This window comes from Mya arenaria, chromosome 15, assembly GCF_026914265.1.
Source record: "Mya arenaria isolate MELC-2E11 chromosome 15, ASM2691426v1".
Classification (NCBI taxonomy): Eukaryota; Metazoa; Mollusca; class Bivalvia; order Myida; family Myidae; genus Mya; species Mya arenaria.
This window is the reverse complement of record NC_069136.1, coordinates 30,169,734-30,189,353: the sequence shown is the minus strand read 5'-3', so window position 1 is coordinate 30,189,353 and position 19,620 is coordinate 30,169,734. Positions and strand designations below refer to the sequence as shown.

General features: G+C 35.1%; 1 protein-coding gene and 1 long non-coding RNA gene across 2 annotated transcripts; both read right to left on the bottom strand.

The window, feature by feature from the left end:
* Nucleotides 1-789: 789 nt before the first annotated feature.
* On the bottom strand, nucleotides 790-19,374 carry LOC128220674 (multiple epidermal growth factor-like domains protein 10). Its single transcript, XM_052929166.1, has 5 exons — nucleotides 19,094-19,374; nucleotides 4,299-5,977; nucleotides 3,739-3,853; nucleotides 2,450-2,475; nucleotides 790-2,175 (listed from the first exon to the last, which is right to left on the bottom strand). Exons 1-2 carry the CDS (start codon nucleotides 19,116-19,118, stop codon nucleotides 4,662-4,664), a joined length of 1,341 nt encoding a protein of 446 aa, XP_052785126.1. The 5' UTR covers nucleotides 19,119-19,374; the 3' UTR covers nucleotides 790-2,175; nucleotides 2,450-2,475; nucleotides 3,739-3,853; nucleotides 4,299-4,661.
* LOC128220675 (uncharacterized) lies at nucleotides 7,322-11,704 on the bottom strand. The gene is made up of 3 exons (XR_008258832.1): nucleotides 9,967-11,704; nucleotides 8,592-8,798; nucleotides 7,322-8,113 (listed from the first exon to the last, which is right to left on the bottom strand). It is a non-coding gene; the product is annotated as an uncharacterized LOC128220675 (long non-coding RNA).
* Nucleotides 19,375-19,620: the final 246 nt, after the last annotated feature.

The following is a 19,620-nucleotide window of genomic DNA, read 5'->3' as shown; positions in this document are numbered from 1 at the left end:
CGTCATGTATGTTTTGCCGAAGGTATTGAAAGAAAACATAAATGTTTACATAAACAACGCCATGCCAGCACTTAAGTTAAGGTGCGTGTGTTGATTTGATGATGCGGTAACGGGATAATATATTTTAGTGAATAAAACTTGGCTGGAATTAGCAGGTAGCTGTTGCTGGAATAACGTTTTTTATGCTTTTCGCCTTTGCATAAAATTGGTAAAAGTGTACATACCTTAAAGAGCCATTGTAACTCTCCAAGTAAGCCCTACATATTTTATTTTTAAAAATGAGATTTGACAGGTTATGGCCGTTTGATCATTGTCCGTCGGGCAAATAAAGGGGCGAGTCGGAACTCTTGAACACATAACACCTTTTTTCCTGTCACTTAGTATTCTTATTGTTCCCACATGAGTGATTATAATCCTTTGTACATTTTTGCATTTTTTGTTATTGATATGGGGGGGGGGGGGGGGGGCTTGGTTATAGGGGATTGGCATAACCATGCAACTTCCCTCTGAGTTTTCAATAGTGCCATGAATCCGAAATCTCTTCATAAAGATGGAAAGTAGATTTACTCCTTCCAATAACACGCCCTGTAAACTTTCGCTCCTCCATTGTACAACATTTTACGCTTGACTTGACAATAAAAAATGTATTTTCTTTTAAGCTGCTTATTGCAATGTTTGAGTTTATCCCTAAAAGTGTCTGGTGGATGAATGCCTCGTTTTAAACTTTCTTCATCAATAATATATCAGAGGGAAAAATATCTGTTATGAAAAAAAACAAAAACATTTTCGTTAAAATATATATTTTATATTTTCATCATACATTCATATAAGTGTGTTAACATTCATAATCATTGTTAGTTGGTGAGGAAACGTATAAAATACTGTAGAATTACAATTCGTCCATAAAAGAATAGAAATTTATCATTTCTTTTGTTAGCTAATTATTTCTCGCAGAAAGAAAGGACCCAAGCTTCCGTATTTATATTCCGGTATTTGCGCAGTTTTGCTGAATATCATAACATTTGCGATATATTTGTCATATAAATTCACTCAACACTTTCTGCTTGAAATAACTAATCATTATCAAATAGAAATGAACATTTCAGTTCAAGTAGCAACCTCAAAAATTATAATTATTGTACACACATTAGTTACACTAGTTCAAGAAAATGTGTTAGTAGAGTATTATTAAACATAAAAATGCCAGTGAATATATACACATTTATACAAAATACTCCTCCATGCTGTTTTAAAATACTTATGATGTTATAAATCTCTTCTGATATTATCAAATACTTCTTTTGCAGATATCTGTCAAATACAAGCTTTATATAACAAACAGTGGTAGGACTAACAACTATACATTATATCGATGTTTGTGTATGTGTGTGTGTGCGTGCGTGCGTGCGTGTGTGTGTGTGTTTCAGCCTTTATAAAAAACAAGTTGGTGTTACACTGTACCAAACAAATCTAAAAGCTCGCTATTTAACGTATGTCAATATATCACAAAAATAAATGATGTCCTTTCCAAGCTATGTTTAACAATAATAATATGAATATAAGCAAAAATATGATTTATATCATACAATAGGCAATAACCTTTTTTAACATTCAACACAGAAACACACATATACGTACATGTATGTCGGGTTTCTTGGACTTGTCGTACATATTGATTCTGTTAAAATCTTCCATTGGCAAAATGGCTTAATCGCCGATGCAAAAATATTACGATGGCGTAAAGGTGACATGCGTTTTATCTTCATCTCGTTTAAACATTCTGTTAAAACTACATATGCGGCTGTTCTGAATCAAATGTACCTTACATCAGTCGTTCTTTATCCATGTTTATGCACAGTTCGGAAAAAAAACTCGTTTTAACAATAAACGTACATCGTTTTAACGAGATAAAACATACCACGTATGTCATCTCTATGCCACAGAATAATATGGTCATTTACTACATTTACTTAAATATATACATATTTCTACGACCATCTTTGTCGAACAAGACTGAACAAAACGTTTATTTTTGGAATGACGGGTTGACGTTGGCATAGTGGCGATTATTTTCCCGAGTACCATCATCGTGTCGCAAATCTTCATAGTGGTTTGTTCGCTGAGTTGCCGTCTCCAAATCCTCAAGGTCCCGTGTTCTCATTGGAATATTCGGTGCTGAGAAATATACACGCAGGAAGTTAGAAAATAGAGGATAATTGCTTAAGTATAAGATCACCGAGTGAACACCAAACCCCATATATCAAGTTGGTATTTACGCGGTGATATATATTGAAATCTTAAACCGAAACCAAAGTATTAAATTTATTTCATTGCATGATTTAAATTTATTGACAAAAAATAGTTGTTTTTTAACTGGATATTTTTCAAACATATTAAATTAGAGTAAATATGTAAGCTTCGAGGTCATTACTACACCATGAAAGAATACCTTCTTTATTTGTCTGAATATTCCGCCTGAAAAGGGTAAAACGAAAAATCAATTTATGTACAAAAACAACGGGCATATCGAGCATATGATAAAACGATTATAGCGTATCATGTCCCGTATATAAAAATCGAAGCCTAATGAAACGGACTCCTCCAAACATTGCTTTGTGCTTCTGGTTTAGATCTATCACTTTACCTTTGGTTTAAACATATATCATTTTTGACAGAAGCATACAAAATAAACAATGTGCACCTTACCGTGGTAACACATTGACACAGTGGACCAACCCACTACCACTCGAAGATCCGAGGGATAATAAAGGACTAAAACCACTTTTGATATGCGTGTGGACATAGTAGATCATCCTACTTCCCTTCGCTTTGAAGACGGACACTGTGTATCAAACACACTACCTTTCGCTTTGCAGACGGACACTGTTTATCAAACACACTACCTTTCGCTTTGAAGACGGACACTGTGTATCAAGCGCACTACATTTCGCTTTGCAGACTGTCACTGTGTATCAAGCGCACTACATTTCGCTTTGCAGACGGACACTGTTTATCAACACACTACATTTCGCTTTGCAGACGGACACTGTGTATCAAACACACTACATTTCGCCTTGCAGACGGACACTGCGTATCAAGCGCACTACATTTCGCTTTGCAGACGGACACTGCGTATCAATCGCACTACATTTCGCTTTGCAGACGGACACTGTGTATCAAACACACTATATTTCACTTTGCAGACGGACACTGTGTATCAAACACACTACCTTTCGCCTTGCAGACGGACACTGTGTATCGAACACAAAACCTTTCACTTTGCAGATGGACACTGTGTATAAAACACACTACCTTTCGCTTTTCATGCGGAAACTGTGTATCAAACACACTACCTTTCGCTTTGCAGACGTAGCCTGTATACCAAACATACGACATTTCGCTTTGCAGACGGACACTGTGTATCAAAGACACTACATATTTGCTGTACAGGCGGAAACTGTGTATCAAATATATTGTGTTTCGCTGAACATGCGGAAATTGTAAACGAAACCAACTACCTTTCACTTTGCTGGCGTAAACTGTGGATCAAACCCACTATCGATCGCTGTGGCGGTTCATCACTTTAAAAAACTAGCTGACATGTGCCTCTTTTGACATGTGCCTCTTTTTATAGAATATACGGTTGTGCTTTATAAAAACAAAAATACACCATATCTAATCGGTACACTAAATAAGACTTAGTTTGCCATAACTGATTTCTAAAGTAGGACAACATACCTCCTCAGCTTCCGAAAAACGACAACTGCGCCAATCATCAAGATGACCAAAACCACACTAACATTTGATACTGTTGAAACTATGGTCAACGTCGGTGATACACTTCCCGCTGATTCTGTTCAAAAAGAAATATTATATTTGTGTAAAACATTAAACACAGTCTTGTTTTATGCATGCTTATGCTTCATTGTGTTTATACGAAGTTAAACAGTAATAGCAGCAGTAGCTGCAGTAACAGTAGCTGCAGTAACAGTAGCAGTAGTAGCAGCAGCAGCAGCAATAGTAGTAGTAGTAGTAGTAGTAGTAGTAGTAGTAGTAGTAGTAGTAGTAGTAGTAGTAGTAGTAGTAGTGGTGGTGGTGGTGGTGGTGGTGGTGGTGGTGGTGGTAGAAGTAGTAGGAACAATAGCGTAAGTAACAGTAGAATATCAAGTGACAACATGTTTAGTAGAAGAAACAACAGCGGAAGTAAAAGCAAAACATTATGTGACAACATGTAAAGTAGAAGAAGCAGCAGCCAAGGTAACAGAGACTTGACACTAAATTAATCATACAAAGCTTACCTGGAACACAATTGTCACCGGAGAAACCTTCCCTGCAGCTTGCGCATCGACCAGTTAGCATATCGCAGTCCGAATGGTGCAGCCTAAACTGCATGGTGTTTTACACGTCTTACCATAGAACCCAGACACACATGTCGTGCAATTTTCAGGAGTGGTGCAGCCGTTGCAAGTATCAGGGCATGTTTCTTTGCACAATGCATCTGGGTAGCCAACTAAGCAGTGACATAAGCCAGAGATTTGATCGCAAGCTTTGTTGATACACCCACTACTACATTTATGTTGACAGCCAAGTCCATAGAATCCAGCCTTACACTCTGTGCAGTCATTTTCCGTAATACACGACATACAGTTGTAACTGCAGGTTTATCTACAAGGCCATTGCGGAGTACCCCAATAACCAGGTCTGCAGGCACTGCAGTTATAGGCAGAGTTACTGCATGCCTTGCATCCAGTAAAACACGTAGATGTGCATCTCGTACCATAGAACCCATCTCTACATGTACAATAGCCGGTTGTTTTGTTACATTGATCATTGAGACATCCAGCACCGCACGAGTAGCAGTAATCACCATAGTAGCCATCCCTACATGTACAATATCCCGTTGTTTGGTCACATTTACCATTAAGACATCCAGCACCGCATGTGGATGAGCATCTCGTATTATAGTAGCCATCCCTACATTCACAGTATCCCGTTGTTTGGTCACATTTACCATTAAGACATCCAGCACCGCAAGTGGATGAGCATCTCGTATTATAGTAGCCATCCCTACATGTACAATCTCCAGTTATGCGGTCACATGCACCGGTGAGGCATCCAACACCGCAAGTTGAATAACAACTGGTACCATAGTAGCCATCCCTACATTCACAATATCCCGTTGTTTGGTCACATTTACCATTAAGACATCCAGCACCGCAAGTGGATGAGCATCTCGTATTATAGTAGCCATCCCTACATGTACAATCTCCGGATGTTTGGTCACATACACCATTGAGACATCCAGGATAGCATGTAGATGAGCATCTCGAATTATAGTAGCCCTCCCTACATGTACAATATCCCGTGGTATTGTCACATTTACCATTAAGACATCCAGCACCGCAAGTGGATGAGCATCTTGTATTATAGTAGCCATCCCTACATGTACAATCTCCGGATGTTTGGTCACATACACCACTGAGACATCCAGGATAGCATGTAGATGAGCACCTCGTATTATAGAAACCATCCCTACATGTACAATATCCAGTTGTTTTGTTACACGTATGATTGAGACACCCTGGAAAACACGTAGATGAGCATCTCGTACCATAGTGGCCATCTCTACATCTACAATCTCCCGTTGTGCGGTCACATATACCATTAAGACAGCCAGGATAGCACTTGAATGAGCATCTTGAACCATAGTAGCCATCTCTACATGTACAGTCTCCCGTAGTTTTGTTACACGAATCATTACGACAACCATCGTTGCACTTAGATGAACATCGCATATCATAGTAGCCATCTCTACATGTACAATATCCCGTTGTTTCATCACATTGACCATTGAGACATCCATCGTTGCACTTGGATGAGCATCTCGTATTAAAGTAGCCATCCCTACATGCACAGTCCCCTGTTGTTAGGTCACATACACCATTGAGACATCCAACACTGCACGAAGCTGAACAACCTGGCATATAAAACATATTTATGGTGATGCCCATATACATGGCACGGTGATCTAGTAGTAGTATTTAAAATAATGTAAAGTAAGGCACTGCATGAAAGGAACTATCGCTGGACATTTCTGAGTTATACACTGGCATTTCTATATTTTTACGAGAAGCTTTTCTTGTTCGTTTCATTTTAACTATTTATTACTGGTCACAACTCCGGCTGTTGTACTATTTGTAAGGTATGATGAAAGGAACAATTTTTACAATCTACTCAAAGCAATAATATATCAAAGCGCTGAAAGCGCTGCAAGACTGTCGGTGATGTAACTGACGCAAGCAAACACTACCGCAAAGTTCTTTCAAATGAAACGTGATCAAATGATTTTATACAAATGATGAACACTCTTTAAGGAAGATGAAGAAGGATAAATGTGATTATAATAAGCACAAATATATTGGCCCTACTTAATCATGTATCCAATGGCCTACAAGGTTCTTAATTCAAGTTTCCTAAGTTTTAAACGCTTTAAATTAGTTAAATGCATATTCCTTATGTTAAAATTGCTTCAATTTATGACGTCACTTTTAACAGTTTCAGTAAGCAATTACATTCCTTCATTTCATTAGGGTCTGTTGAAGCCAATGTCTTACAAAATTAATTTTGTGCTTGAGTTACTTTCTTTGATATAAAAGTGAAAACAAATCTGCATGGTGCTGTGGCATCATACCATGAAGAAAAAAACAATATTTTTAAAATATGTTTCTAGTTTGTTTTTTTATTATAAAAGTGTTAATAAATCTGCATGGTGCTGAAGAAAAAAAACTAATGTCTTAAATTTTAAACCTGCAGCATTAATTAGCGCCATGCTGTCAAGAATGTCTGGACAATTGAATGAAATATGCATGGACCGAAATGACAGGTGGTTTTTCATTGACAAAAGATGCCTTAGATGCAGTTTTAAGATTATGCTATTCAAAGTATGAGGGAATGTAGTTGGTAAAGTTTTCAATCATATTCAGATGATGGCTGATATTTGCTGATAAACATGTATCCTCTTAGCAGCAGGGAATAAGTAAATGACATAGTTTTAATGACCAATATTGGAGTTGTGACCTTGACCTCCAAATTCAAAGGGGTCATCTGCTGGTCACCCCAAACCTAAATTTCAAGTTTGAAGGCCATGGGTGCAGACTTTGTCGAGTTGTCACACACGCAAGCTTTTTGCGTTTAATGTCTCTGTGACAAATAAAAAGGGCTCACCTACTGGTCAGGCCAAACCCCAAAGTCAAGTTGTTGAAGGGCCATGGGTGCAGGCTTTGTCCAGTCATTATTAGTACAACCTTTAAGCATTCAAGGTCACTGTGACCTTGTATTTTGACCCAATGACCCCTTAAATCAATAGGATCATCTAATAGTCAGGCTAAGCCTCCATGTTGAGTTTCAGGGCCATAGGTGCAGGCATTGTCAACTTATCAGTCAGACATTCTTTGACACCTTCCTGTTCAAGGTCACTGTGACCTTTGACCATATTACCCCTAAAATCAAAAGGCGTCATCTACTGGTTAAACCAAACTTTCATATCAAGTTTGACAATAGGTCTAGGAATTGTAGAGTTATCAACCAGGAAAAGCTTTGGTCTACTGTCAGACAGACGGACGTAGCAGCCAACATGTGCAAAGCAATATACTCCTCTTCTTTGAAGGGGGCATAATAAATTGAAATTTATTAAATATTTTTGTTTATTATGTTAATTAACTTACACTACATACAACAAGTTCCATTTTGATATTTTCGAAAGCTCATTATTTTATACATGTACATGGGTTTTGATCTGACTATGAACATGAAACTACATAATGATGTTCCCTCCTATCAATTCTAAATTTAAATAACCATGAGGAAAAAAACATGTTTTCACTGCACCATGAATAAATATGTCAAACAAAATAAATGTCAAGTTATTCAAGATTAATTTAACACTGTTCTTTTGATGATTTCCGTGCATTCCTGACTGCAGGTTTTTCCCATTTTTCCACAGAGTTATTTCATATTGGCCTTACAAGGTCAGATCTTGAGTTTGGTCTTCATTGCTGGACACTATCTCTTTATTTCCACAGAAAACACACTGGTGCAAGTTTCACTGCCACAACTGCAAAAAAAGTTATATTATATTCTAACTGAACTCTGCATCAATATTCAATTATATTTTATTGGATTTAGGAAATGTCTTTGTTTTAAAGGGTTCATATAAATTAATGCATTTTTTTTCTCAATTTAATCCATTATCATGCTGGACTCTTTGACATTGATGGTTAAAACAAAGAAGGCATATGATTTGTGTACAGATTAAACATTATTAATTATAAATATGTTCTTTAATAAATAGACAAGTGGCAACAATTTCCCCAGTTAAAAAGTTTACATTTGCATATCTGCAGATTAATCAATTGCATTTCTTTTGCTTTGATCATTTAAGTCAAATGAGTTAGACATGATAACGCATTAAAATAAGAAATATATTTTTGGGCATCAAATTATAGTGTGTGCCTTCAATCTAGAAATAAATTTCTTCTCAACATATGCTAAATTAAAAAAAAATATAAACCAAGATTTTGATTATGACATACCTGCATAATTATTGGTCTCCATAACTGCTCAGAAATGCTCCCTATGGCAAACTAAGTGCTGGTGTATGGCTGGGGAATAGTGCTGCTCCAACCAATAGCGCAATTCTTCCTACAGGTGGACCAGCTCCTCAATATGGTTTCTGTCATGGCAATGATAACAGTATGTAACATGCCCTTTTCTATTTTCCAGAGATTGAATCCTCCAATCTAAATCACAAATTTAAGAACAAATTTATACATATGCAAGTGTAATGTTGTTAAAAACAAACCATTTAGGTGCTACAAAACTATAAGATTTTAGGTGAGAGTTGAGCCAAATCAAAACATTTAGTCATTTAAAGCTGCACTCTGACGGATTTACTGTTTTTACAACTTTTGTATTTTTTGTCTTGGAATGGCCTATTTTTTGCGTAAATATCTGCAAACCAGTGATATAAGACTACTGACAAAATATTACATTGCAGACTTCCATATTTCAGGTCGAAATCTAAGGTTTTATGGCTTAAAGCGTTACTAACGATTTAAGAAAAATGCATAAAAAAATTTGAACTTAAATATAAACATTTTCTGACTAATTTATTGTCAGCAATCTTATATGAATGGTTAACATGCATTTTCGCATAAATTGACCCATTCCAAGACAAAAAAATAAATAAAGTAGTCAAAATGTTCAATCTGTGAGAGTGCTGCACTCTCAGTCATAGATTGAATATTTTGACAACTTCTTTTACTTTTTGGCTTGGAATAAGCTAATGAAAAGCAGTATGAAAACTGATGATATAAGACTGCTGACAAAAGATATGATCATGTTTTTTTTATATTTACATTTGTGACTAATTGTTTTATGGTTAAAAGCATTACTAACGCTTTACTAATAATGAGATTTTTGGCATAGAACACCATCTTTTGATCGTATTAAAATAAGAAATCAGCGTTCCAATATTTTCACTTGTCATTTTTGACTGAATTAATATAAGAAAGCAGCGATCTACTTTTTCCAGTTGTCTGTTATGACCAGTGTTCAGAAATTCGCATAAAATAATTCATTACAATAAAAAAAAGAGTTAGTAAAACAGTCAATCTGTGAGAGTGCAGCTTAAACATTTAAAGTGATATGCATTATCAGCCAAGTGCAGACCTATTCACATCCTGGCTGCACAACCAGTACATTCATCAGCTTTACTGATTCGAATCAGGCACATTAATATTGGTAGACTAGCATTTTACCAATCTGTGCTGGCCAGTAAAGTTCTCATTTAAAAATTAAAATTCAAAATGTATATACCTTAGTTCATTTTTTGCCAACTCTGTTTCAACTGAACTTCCTAAATGAATGAGAAGTTTCAAAATATAATTACAATATCTCAGCAAATACCTGCATTTATGTGTTTCTTGTGCAATCTGTCAGCTTTGGTAGGCTCATGTTTCATTTTGTCCATCTCAATACTAATAATCTTCTAGTCTTGAACCCACGACCATGTGAACACTTGCATGGAGATCTGTTAAACTGAGCTAACCGGGTAACTGATTTTTAGGCAGTTCCCAGCTTGGCTCTAAAATTGACAGGTGCATTATACATTATAAAGAAAATAAATCAAACACTTGAAGCACTAGTCCAAATAATAGTAACTTGACTGATCTTTTTACAAATTTTGAAATGGCATATCTTTTACATACATTTTTTGTTGTACCAAAAGTGGGTAGCTATTCCGAATGGGATTCCGGTCAGATAATTATCTGAAATATGAGTTATGTACACAAAAATAAAATGCGACAAATTATTATGAGTTTGATGAGTGTTTCCTTCATTTCATACTGTCAAAACATAATGATATAAACTGTTATACATGAAGAGCACCTGCAAGGCTGCAGTACATAGATTTACAACAATCGGAGCCTTTTGGCCATGGTCAAGTTGTTAAAATTATATATACAAAAGGTGACTGGTCTATCTCGAAGTTAACCTGAGATGGTCCAGTTGCTATACTAGGTAAAATGGTTGTGTTTAAATCCATTAAATGCTTGTTTTGTGAAAAAAATATTTGCACTTACATGGTTATAACTAACACGTCTATTTTTTAGACTATTGAAGCACATATGTTCTTTTTTGATGGTTGAAACGTTTCAGGTTAAACAACAATTAAAAATGCAAAATAATTTTAGTGGATAATCAACTCTGAATTGAAAGTAACATGAAGATGTTGTAATGAAGGATTTGCCATATTTATATAATGTAAATATATGTATATATTTTTTTTTTAATAGTAAAAAGAGTCCGTCAATGTACAAATATTTAGACTAAGAGATGTGGATCAGCTAGATGTACCTTCTAGTCCAAATAATTGTACGTTGACAGATTTTTGACACAACAAATCCTTCACGTACAAATTGTTTTGTACGACAAGTGGGTAGTTATTCCGATCGGGATTCCGGGGTTAAAGGATATTGCGTCTATAACATTTCATAAAAACAAGAAATATTACCAGATAATGTTATTTTATATAAATTCCGTAACCAAAAAGTGATGAGTTTGATGGTTTTTTCTTCATTTCATTCTGTCAAAACATAACAATATATACATGAAGGGCACCTGCAAGGCTGCAGTTCACAATTTTACAACAATCGGAACATTTCGGCCATCAATTGTAACAACTCGCCATCTTCTGTAAGATTCGAAATAGTCAATTCCTGTTGAATACTGGCCTAGGTGTTCCCATTGTTCGGCCATGGCCGAGTTGTTACGATTGTATTATCTCGAAGCTTGTCGGAGGTTATTACGATTGGGTCAAGTTGTTCCGCTTGGCATAATTGTTGTCTGTGTCAGTCAACTTTCCTTTCAATGGAAAGGTAAAAACTGTGTTTTAATGCATTAAATGCCTTTTTTCGCAAAATAGCTTTGCACTTCCATGGCAAAATATGAATATAAACCTTAATTATCTATTTCAACCATAAAATACTTCATTTAATACAATTTCAATATTTTCCAAACACTCCCGCTTTTTGCACAAACCCGTTTAGACGTTAGGGATTGGAAGAATCCCGTATAACACGTCTATTATTTCAGACTAATGTACATGTACCTTCGTGTCCGAAATCGATCACTTCCTGGCAGCTCATTTCTGGATTGTCTCCATCTAAATTTAACATTTTTAGACGCATACATTGATGCCATTTTTTATTGATGTTGAAGCAATAACACTAAATACAGGTCGGTTATTTTGTAGAGGAACGTGTTCGAAGTAACATTCAATTTCATTTCCGCATAATCGCCGCCATATTGTGTATGACTTTAAAACTACACCCTATAGTACAGAATAACAATAGGCATAACGTTGAAACACTGTGATAGTTATAATCCAAATAACTTACAAATACAATAGCTCGATTGCTGCTGAAATTAAATCATTTGAAACATAAAAGCTATTTAACAAAATATATCATGATATGAACTCTTTAACCGCGTATGATTTATTTCTTAATAGCTTTTATTCATAAAATATGTTCTTTGCCGGGGTTTGCCGGGTCAGTCTTGAATGCCGGGATATGTGTGACGTCACACGGGGTGCAAACATGTGGTGTAGCTTACTATTGGTTGTAGGGTAAAATGACTTCGTATGTAAATGCTATACTTTCATTATTTTTCATTACTTTGTTCAATAAAACTTACCAAATTGCAACGGTACAGCTATACTAAGAGTAACACGCAATGTTTGTCATAAATAAGGCAATAACGCGTTAAATACACACAAGCAAGTACTTGACGCCCCGCATTCACGTAAGTAGTTCTGTTGCTACGCAGGTGGCGTGTATTAATATATTCATGTTCAATATGTCGTGTCAGGCGACTAGTCGCGTTTCTGAAATACCGCTCTCTAAAGAAAAGTGAGCATAGGCTACCAATGGGAGGTAGGTAGGAAGTCCATCTCACCCAGCGCTAACTTTTGTAACATAAAGTGATCGTGACGAGGAATTTCAATGAACTGCATACTTTCGGTGATGTTTTTTGTGTCGTTAATATTCCCAGGCTCTTGTTACATGACACAAACCTTATGTGTGAACAAATTTTCTTCATCGCGAGGCAAATAAGAGGCTTCTGCAATTATTGAATGAGACGAAAATCATGTTCCCTAGATACGGTCAATACGATAGGTGGTGAATGAGTTTTGCGGGAGGATTTCGTGTTCTTACAGTTGTGTATATTCAGCCTTGGGACCGGCCGTCGAGCAGATGAGTTTATATTGTCGTTGAATTATAAACCTAATGGAAACTTGATATTGTTAATCAGCATGAGACTGCATAATCGCTCGATATTTACTATTGTGCACTTGCTTTGTATAGTTGCGAGGACGACACGACACTCATTAAGATACGATGCCAAATTAGCAGTTTTAAACACCATTTAAGGCCACTACTTTTATATAAATTGGTTTACAAAACCGGCGGGTCTAATTTTCCGAAAAGTACAAAAAAAAATAAAAAATGAATTTCACTAATTTTTCAAAATTATTTTCACGACCGTATTGACTTTGGTGCGAAACGAAAGAAAAACGCACAGATAAGAATACGAATGCAGTAGATCTCGACTGGTTTGTTGTTCCGTGGCCGTATTTGCCAATTTATAGTGATAGCATGTGAGCCAGTCAACTGTTATGGCAGCGCCGATTGCAATGGCGGAATTGACGATAGCAGTCATTCTTTGTATGAAATAATTAATTAAAATATGCAGGAGTTGTTAAAATAACAATAGCAATAAACATTGGCAAATTTAACAGCCGACACAAACAATAACTGTCACGTGATTGTTGTTATTCCCCGCCAATTTAGGTCATGAAAATATTGTTGTTTATAGATAAAAATAAAATTGTCAGCGGCTGCCATCGAATTAGTAGACACAAATATCTGTAAATTATGTTTGAGAAAAACATTTTATAACATTTTATGGTTAAATATCAAATAACAGTGCACTAAGTGTGAGTGGTGAAATCGAAAGTAAAATTTGATACCGGTGACCTAATTTCACAAGTTCGGTCGATGGTGTTTATGGATTTAAAATCACAAAATGGTTTGGAAATACTTGTAATTGAGTCAATGTAAAGCTTGTGTTTATTCTAGATTACATGTTTATTCATGTTTGGGTCAATAGTAGAGTAAAAACAATGAAAGAGTTGAACACATGTCTCAATGACATTTTAATACTAATGCCAGGAGTTGTGTGCAAAACATTTAGATAAAACAACACGGAAAACTATTTTGAATAAGTCCATTTCAATTTGTAATGAACTTGATATTTCACTATAAATGAGATTTGTTGTTGTAACCAAGGAATACTCTTTTATAATGAAAAATAAACAAGCATGAAGTATAGATGCCCTGTGAACTCGTGTATAGACAAAATGGCGGAGTTGGGAGAAGATGAAAATATCCGATACATAATTATGGATTTCTCTGTTACTATCATTGGTACATAAATTTAAGTCACATGCTAGATTTATTATTTTGTTATGTGATTTTTATGTACTGATGTGGTAATTTGCTGCAAGATTTGAATTTGAAATGGATTTGGTGAACATCCCATGGTAAATATCCCGGTCCGAAAATATCCGAACTTAGCATGAATCGGGTTACACATAACTAGGACCCACCATGGTAAAGGTTATTAAAACTCAAATCTAGGTCTAGTTTGGTTTTTAGTTTTTCAGGAATTGCTTTCACAATGTTAAAGCTCAAATGTCTTCATAAAATGTTACTTTCTTATTTACAAAATTGGTAATTATTTCACGTTATTGGCATTTTCCAATATTGAAATAACTGAAACAATGTTTAGAAAATATTATGTATTGTTTTAATACAGTGCAATTTTTTGTATTTTAATGCGTAAAATTGCCTTCTCTTTTTTTCAATTTAATATTGTTCAGTTTAGTGTTCTGCATTCACTTTTGCTTAAGCATACCCTTGAAGCTTAACAAATGTCTTGCTGAGTGATATTCAATGTATCTTTGATAAAAAGTGTAGTTTATACATGTAAACATGTTTTATAGTCAATTTCATTGATGTTTTATATGCACAGTATGTAAGATTTAAACTGTGTGTTTAATTAGAACTTTGAAACTTTGAGTGTATTAAAACATGCATTAATAGCAGTTTAAAAATTTAAAATGTCATGTAAATGATATAAATTTTCAATGTTTTTATGTTGTTCTCTGATTTTTACCCTTTAAGAGTATGTTTTGTGACTTTTTTCCTTTTTTTTTTTTTTTTTTTTTCGACCGCCTGGTGGACGTTTTCCCCAAAAATTCTTGTAAACCAAAAAATAAAAAAGGAGTGGCCTAAGGAAGAAAATAAACAACTTGTAACAAATATAGGGAAATACGGTGCACTTTATTGGACGATCTGCATATCATTGGAACCGACCACGCTATTTAATTTGGTCGGGGTAATATCTCAACTTGAAAAGGAATCGCTTCATTTTGTCCTGTGCGTTTAGTCTTTCTAGCTTTTTTTTCCTATCCGTATGTGTGATCGAGTTTCAGCTCTGTCTTCCAAAGTTTGCTTTTTGGTGGAAGGTTCCTTAAATTGCATATACAGGAAATCCTCAAGTAGTTTGATGGGAAAAATACGTATGGTAACGTTTTGATATTTTGAATACATACATGAATCGTCATATGCTCTTGTGAAATTACTTCTCTACCATCTGGTTTGAATTTGAACAGTTTTCGCTTCCCATTAGATTTTGTGCCAACGTGCAGGTCTCATTGATTCCATTACTTTATACCCATGGCTTTAGCGGAAATGCCTAAAGCATTTATGGAATCAGATATAGCAAAAAGGATATTTCCACACCTTCAATGGTGAAGAAAACCAGCATGCCACACTTTCTCGCCTTACCGTTGGAAAGAACTACAATCCTCACACCTTGAAACCCGAAAGCCGACGAAAAGCCTACACATGGTATCATAAAAAATAAATTGACCGTTTTGTTGTTCAAGACTAACTGTTGAAATATTGTCGTTCGGATGTGGACATTTTGCGCAAATGTTGCCTAAACTTTAGAGCGATTTGCGTCGAACTTCTTAAGCGAAAAGAAGACTATGACATTGATCGGTTGAAGAAATGCATCATAAAAGCTTCAGCGTGTTTAGATTGATGTTTCCTGAACTAGAGACGATAGGCATCATACCCGACTACGGTTATTGACCTGAAAAACCAGTCTATTAAAAAAAAGAGGTTCAAAATTCATGTTTAATCTACTCTATGTGGAAAGACGCTGAACATTTATTTAAAAGTTTAAGACTTAATGATGTATTTGCTGTTTTTAAAGATAAAGAAAAATATTCTGAATAGATAACAATTTAAGGCCGCTATGTAACTATATGAATAAAAAACCTTGATTTATCATTGTTTTAAAAAAAAAACGCATTAACAATTGCTTGGACATAGAAAAAATAATTAGGCCGCCAGGCCGCTAGGCCGCCAACTTCACGCCGCTAGGCCGCCAGGCCGCTAACTTCACGCCGCTAGGCCGCTAGGCCGCTAACTTCACGCCGCTAGGCCGCTAGGCCGCTAACTTCACGTACATTTAAGAGGAGCACATTATATTTGGAAGCAACAAATAAAGTATTTCATGATGATACACGACTACAAAACATATGATATTTTACATTAAATTTCAAGACACGTTTAAATGACAATACATTTGCTGTTCTATAATTATTGTTATGGATGAAGCATCGTCTTTCGTTACTGAAATAAATACACTTAGACAAAAACTGAAATATGTCACCAACACGATCAGTATCCAAAATATGGCTTATGGTTGTGTAATGTTCTAAATATTATAACATAATTCACCAATTTTGGCGATATTGTAACAATTTTTTATTTTTTTTAGATTCAAAACTTTCCTTGAAATCTATAATTTACTGATATAGTTGACGTTAGTTTCATTTAAAAAACACAAATCAGTCAGTTTTTGGTTTTAACTTTTAAGTAATCATGTTTAATTTGGGAGTTTACTTGCCGAACATCAAATAAGATATTGATGCCAGTCATAAACTAGGAAAGAGAATGGTAAGGGAAATAAGCTTTCTCCTTCTCAGACCCTTATACAGACAGGGGAAGTTCCGACATTGATCCTGTGATTTTGCTAATATCTTTGCATGTTTTTACATTTGCTACACCAAGAATGTTTGTTTTACTCATAAAAAAGATCGCTTCTCAAAACTAAACAAAACATGATTTTTTTAAATATATTTTATTTTTTACCTTCCCCAACCACTTATACGCGGTTAAAGGCCCTTAACATGCTCTAATATTAAAAAAACTATTGATTGAACCTAGCATATATAAACTAAATCTGTATTATGTCACGCGTATGGTGTTGTTATTAATAAAACCGTACTGTTTTCACGCAATTTATCGTCTGATATTAGGATTAACATGCTTTCAGAAAATTTTCCTTGCGAGATATGTTCGTTGATTTCGTTCGGTAATGAGGAGGCTAAGTTGCAATATTTGATTGGGAAAATACATTTACTTTTCAGGGATAAGAAAGTGCACAAACATTTCTTGAGAATAGCAATATACTTTGTCTACTAATGCTTTACTATTTTAAGAATATATTTTAATTTCAACTAGCATGTAAACATTAGTTAGCAGCAATTCGAATGATGAATTTAATGTTTTTCTGATCGCTAATGATATTTCACTGATTGTATATGTATGTAATATATTGTTTGCTTTTAAAGATAATGTCGATATACATGTTAAGTAGATATCGTTCTTGTTTTTTTTCCCCTCTCTTCATTTTTAATGTTATTGAAAAACCTGTTTAATTCGCTATTTTCACATACATTTATCTTGACAGTGTTGCATTTTTGCTTGATCTCAAATGAATTTTTCTCTCTGTCTTTTGACATAAACATTTTCCTTTCATCTTTCTATGGGCAAACGTATATCTGATCGTATCATTAGTTTATTTCCTCATGCGTATATATATATATAACACGTACAAAAGGCATAACTGTTCTATTGCAATTGCTCAGATAATTATATTTCAATGCTAGTCTCTGATACCTCTTGCTTTTTATTGAATGATGTCCTTGAAAACACATTACAAAACAGGTATGAAATCTGAAACCGGCATGATTGAAATTACACAAATAAAAAGCTCTTAAGCTTTGTATGCGAAGACAAATTTCTTTCCAGAATTCCACAGTTAATGGACTAGAATTGTTAGAATTATTATTAAAACTTATAGGCCAGTTTTAGATGAAATAAGCCAATTTTAGTTTTGGTACTACAGATTTAACAAACATAATTATTTAAGAGCGTTGTAGTGCAAGTGTTTAATTTTCAATCACTGGGCACCTTTACTTCACCCACTACATGTGGTTAAGGCGACTTTCGACCCAAATTGTGTGGCACAAATTTGAACATAAGACTGACGTTGAACAAGCCTTTCAAGGGCTTGCGTGCATCTTATCATTTCAAGCACTGTGTTGTTCCAACCATCCTTTCCAATCATAATATAATCTATCTCTCACCCATGGTGTTACTTGGAAAGGGACAATCCTCTCTGCCCATCGTTTTAGTTTAATCTCTCACGTTTTTTAGTTTCAATCACTTACTCAGCCATTATTTGGTTGTAAGTCGTGTACACACCTTTCCGTCCATATTCTAAGTCACAATCTCATACACAGACAGACTGTTGCTTGGCAACAGGGGAAAACCCCCAGACAATTATCATTTAGAAGAGCTATAATAAGCAACCACCCAATTCGATTTTGTAACGAAACCAACAGCCATTTTTCATTTAATCTTTGATTGGTTTTATTTAGCGAGTTATTTGGGCACACGCACGTGTGCATTTGCGAATATAAAGGCATTCGATAGACATTTTGCTCTAAACACGAAGAAATTTAGCATTTTTTTAGACTTCTAAACGACCTGTCGGTGCCGGTCTGCGCTCGGTTTGCCGACTTAATCGCTAAGAAAACAAACCATAAAAAGTAATTATTACATGCATAAACTCGTAATGTAGTATTTGCATGTTTTTTATTGTATATAAATTTGAAGTGACACACGATTGCTTTATTAGTCCTTGATTTGTCAATTTTCTTTGCTGTACAACGCATGAATGGTAATAAAGGTATATTTGATTCCATAATGATATTAAGTATCATACGGGTAATTTCATGGTTTAATAACCAAAAATATTGCTCTTTAACAAACAAAAACATGAGTTTACAAAATGTTAAGAATACTTAAACAATACGGTACACTATCCATACTTGGCGAAAGACGACAGTTTGTTACATACTGGGTAAGCGCATATATGTTTACATATTTAACATATGTCATAACTATTTTCATACTGTATCGTCCACTTTTGTAAAACACACTTTTGCTATTTCATGGATAAGAACATTAATATATCACCATCTGCCAACTTTATGCTCAATTCAGCTCTGTACAATTCATTAAACAAAAATGAAACAACATACCGTGTATGACCATCAGAATAAACATCCCATTACATCCAATTAAGACATGGTGAACTAATGTTAGAAGGAATTCGTGTTATGCCAAGTTTAAACTTTCAGTCAAATTAAATACGTCCTGTGACTCTTGATCCACGGAAGACACCTAGTCTTCAAACAAACACGGTCCTGAAAAAAATTTGTTCACTTTTGCATTGACAAAGTTTTTTTGTCACTGAACTAGCAAAACGCTGTGCCCGCCTTGCCCGCCTTGCCGACTAAATCGTTTTCAAAATTTAGTAGGTGTCGAGTCTTGATCAGCGTAAATAATCGTTTAAACCCGCCAATTTGCCATAAAAGAAGTATCAGATACTTCCGTAATGGTATTTTTTATGGTTGACAGTATTAAGTTTATAATCGTGTGTAAGGGTACAGGTGCGTGCGTGTGTGTGAGTGAGTGTGAGTATATGTAATACTGTTTGTGTGCGTGCTTGCGTGCGTGTGTGCGATACGTGTGTGTAATATTAAGATGTAATATCTGGACCTCTTCC

Excerpts from the sequence above, each read along its gene's own strand:
- LOC128220674 (XM_052929166.1), bottom strand. The coding sequence starts at position 19,118 with ATGTTTATTCTGATGGTCATACACG. Across the intron at positions 5,978-19,093 it reads TATTCTGATGGTCATACACG|GTTGTTCAGCTTCGTGCAGT; the intron begins GTATGTTGTTTC and ends TTTATATGCCAG.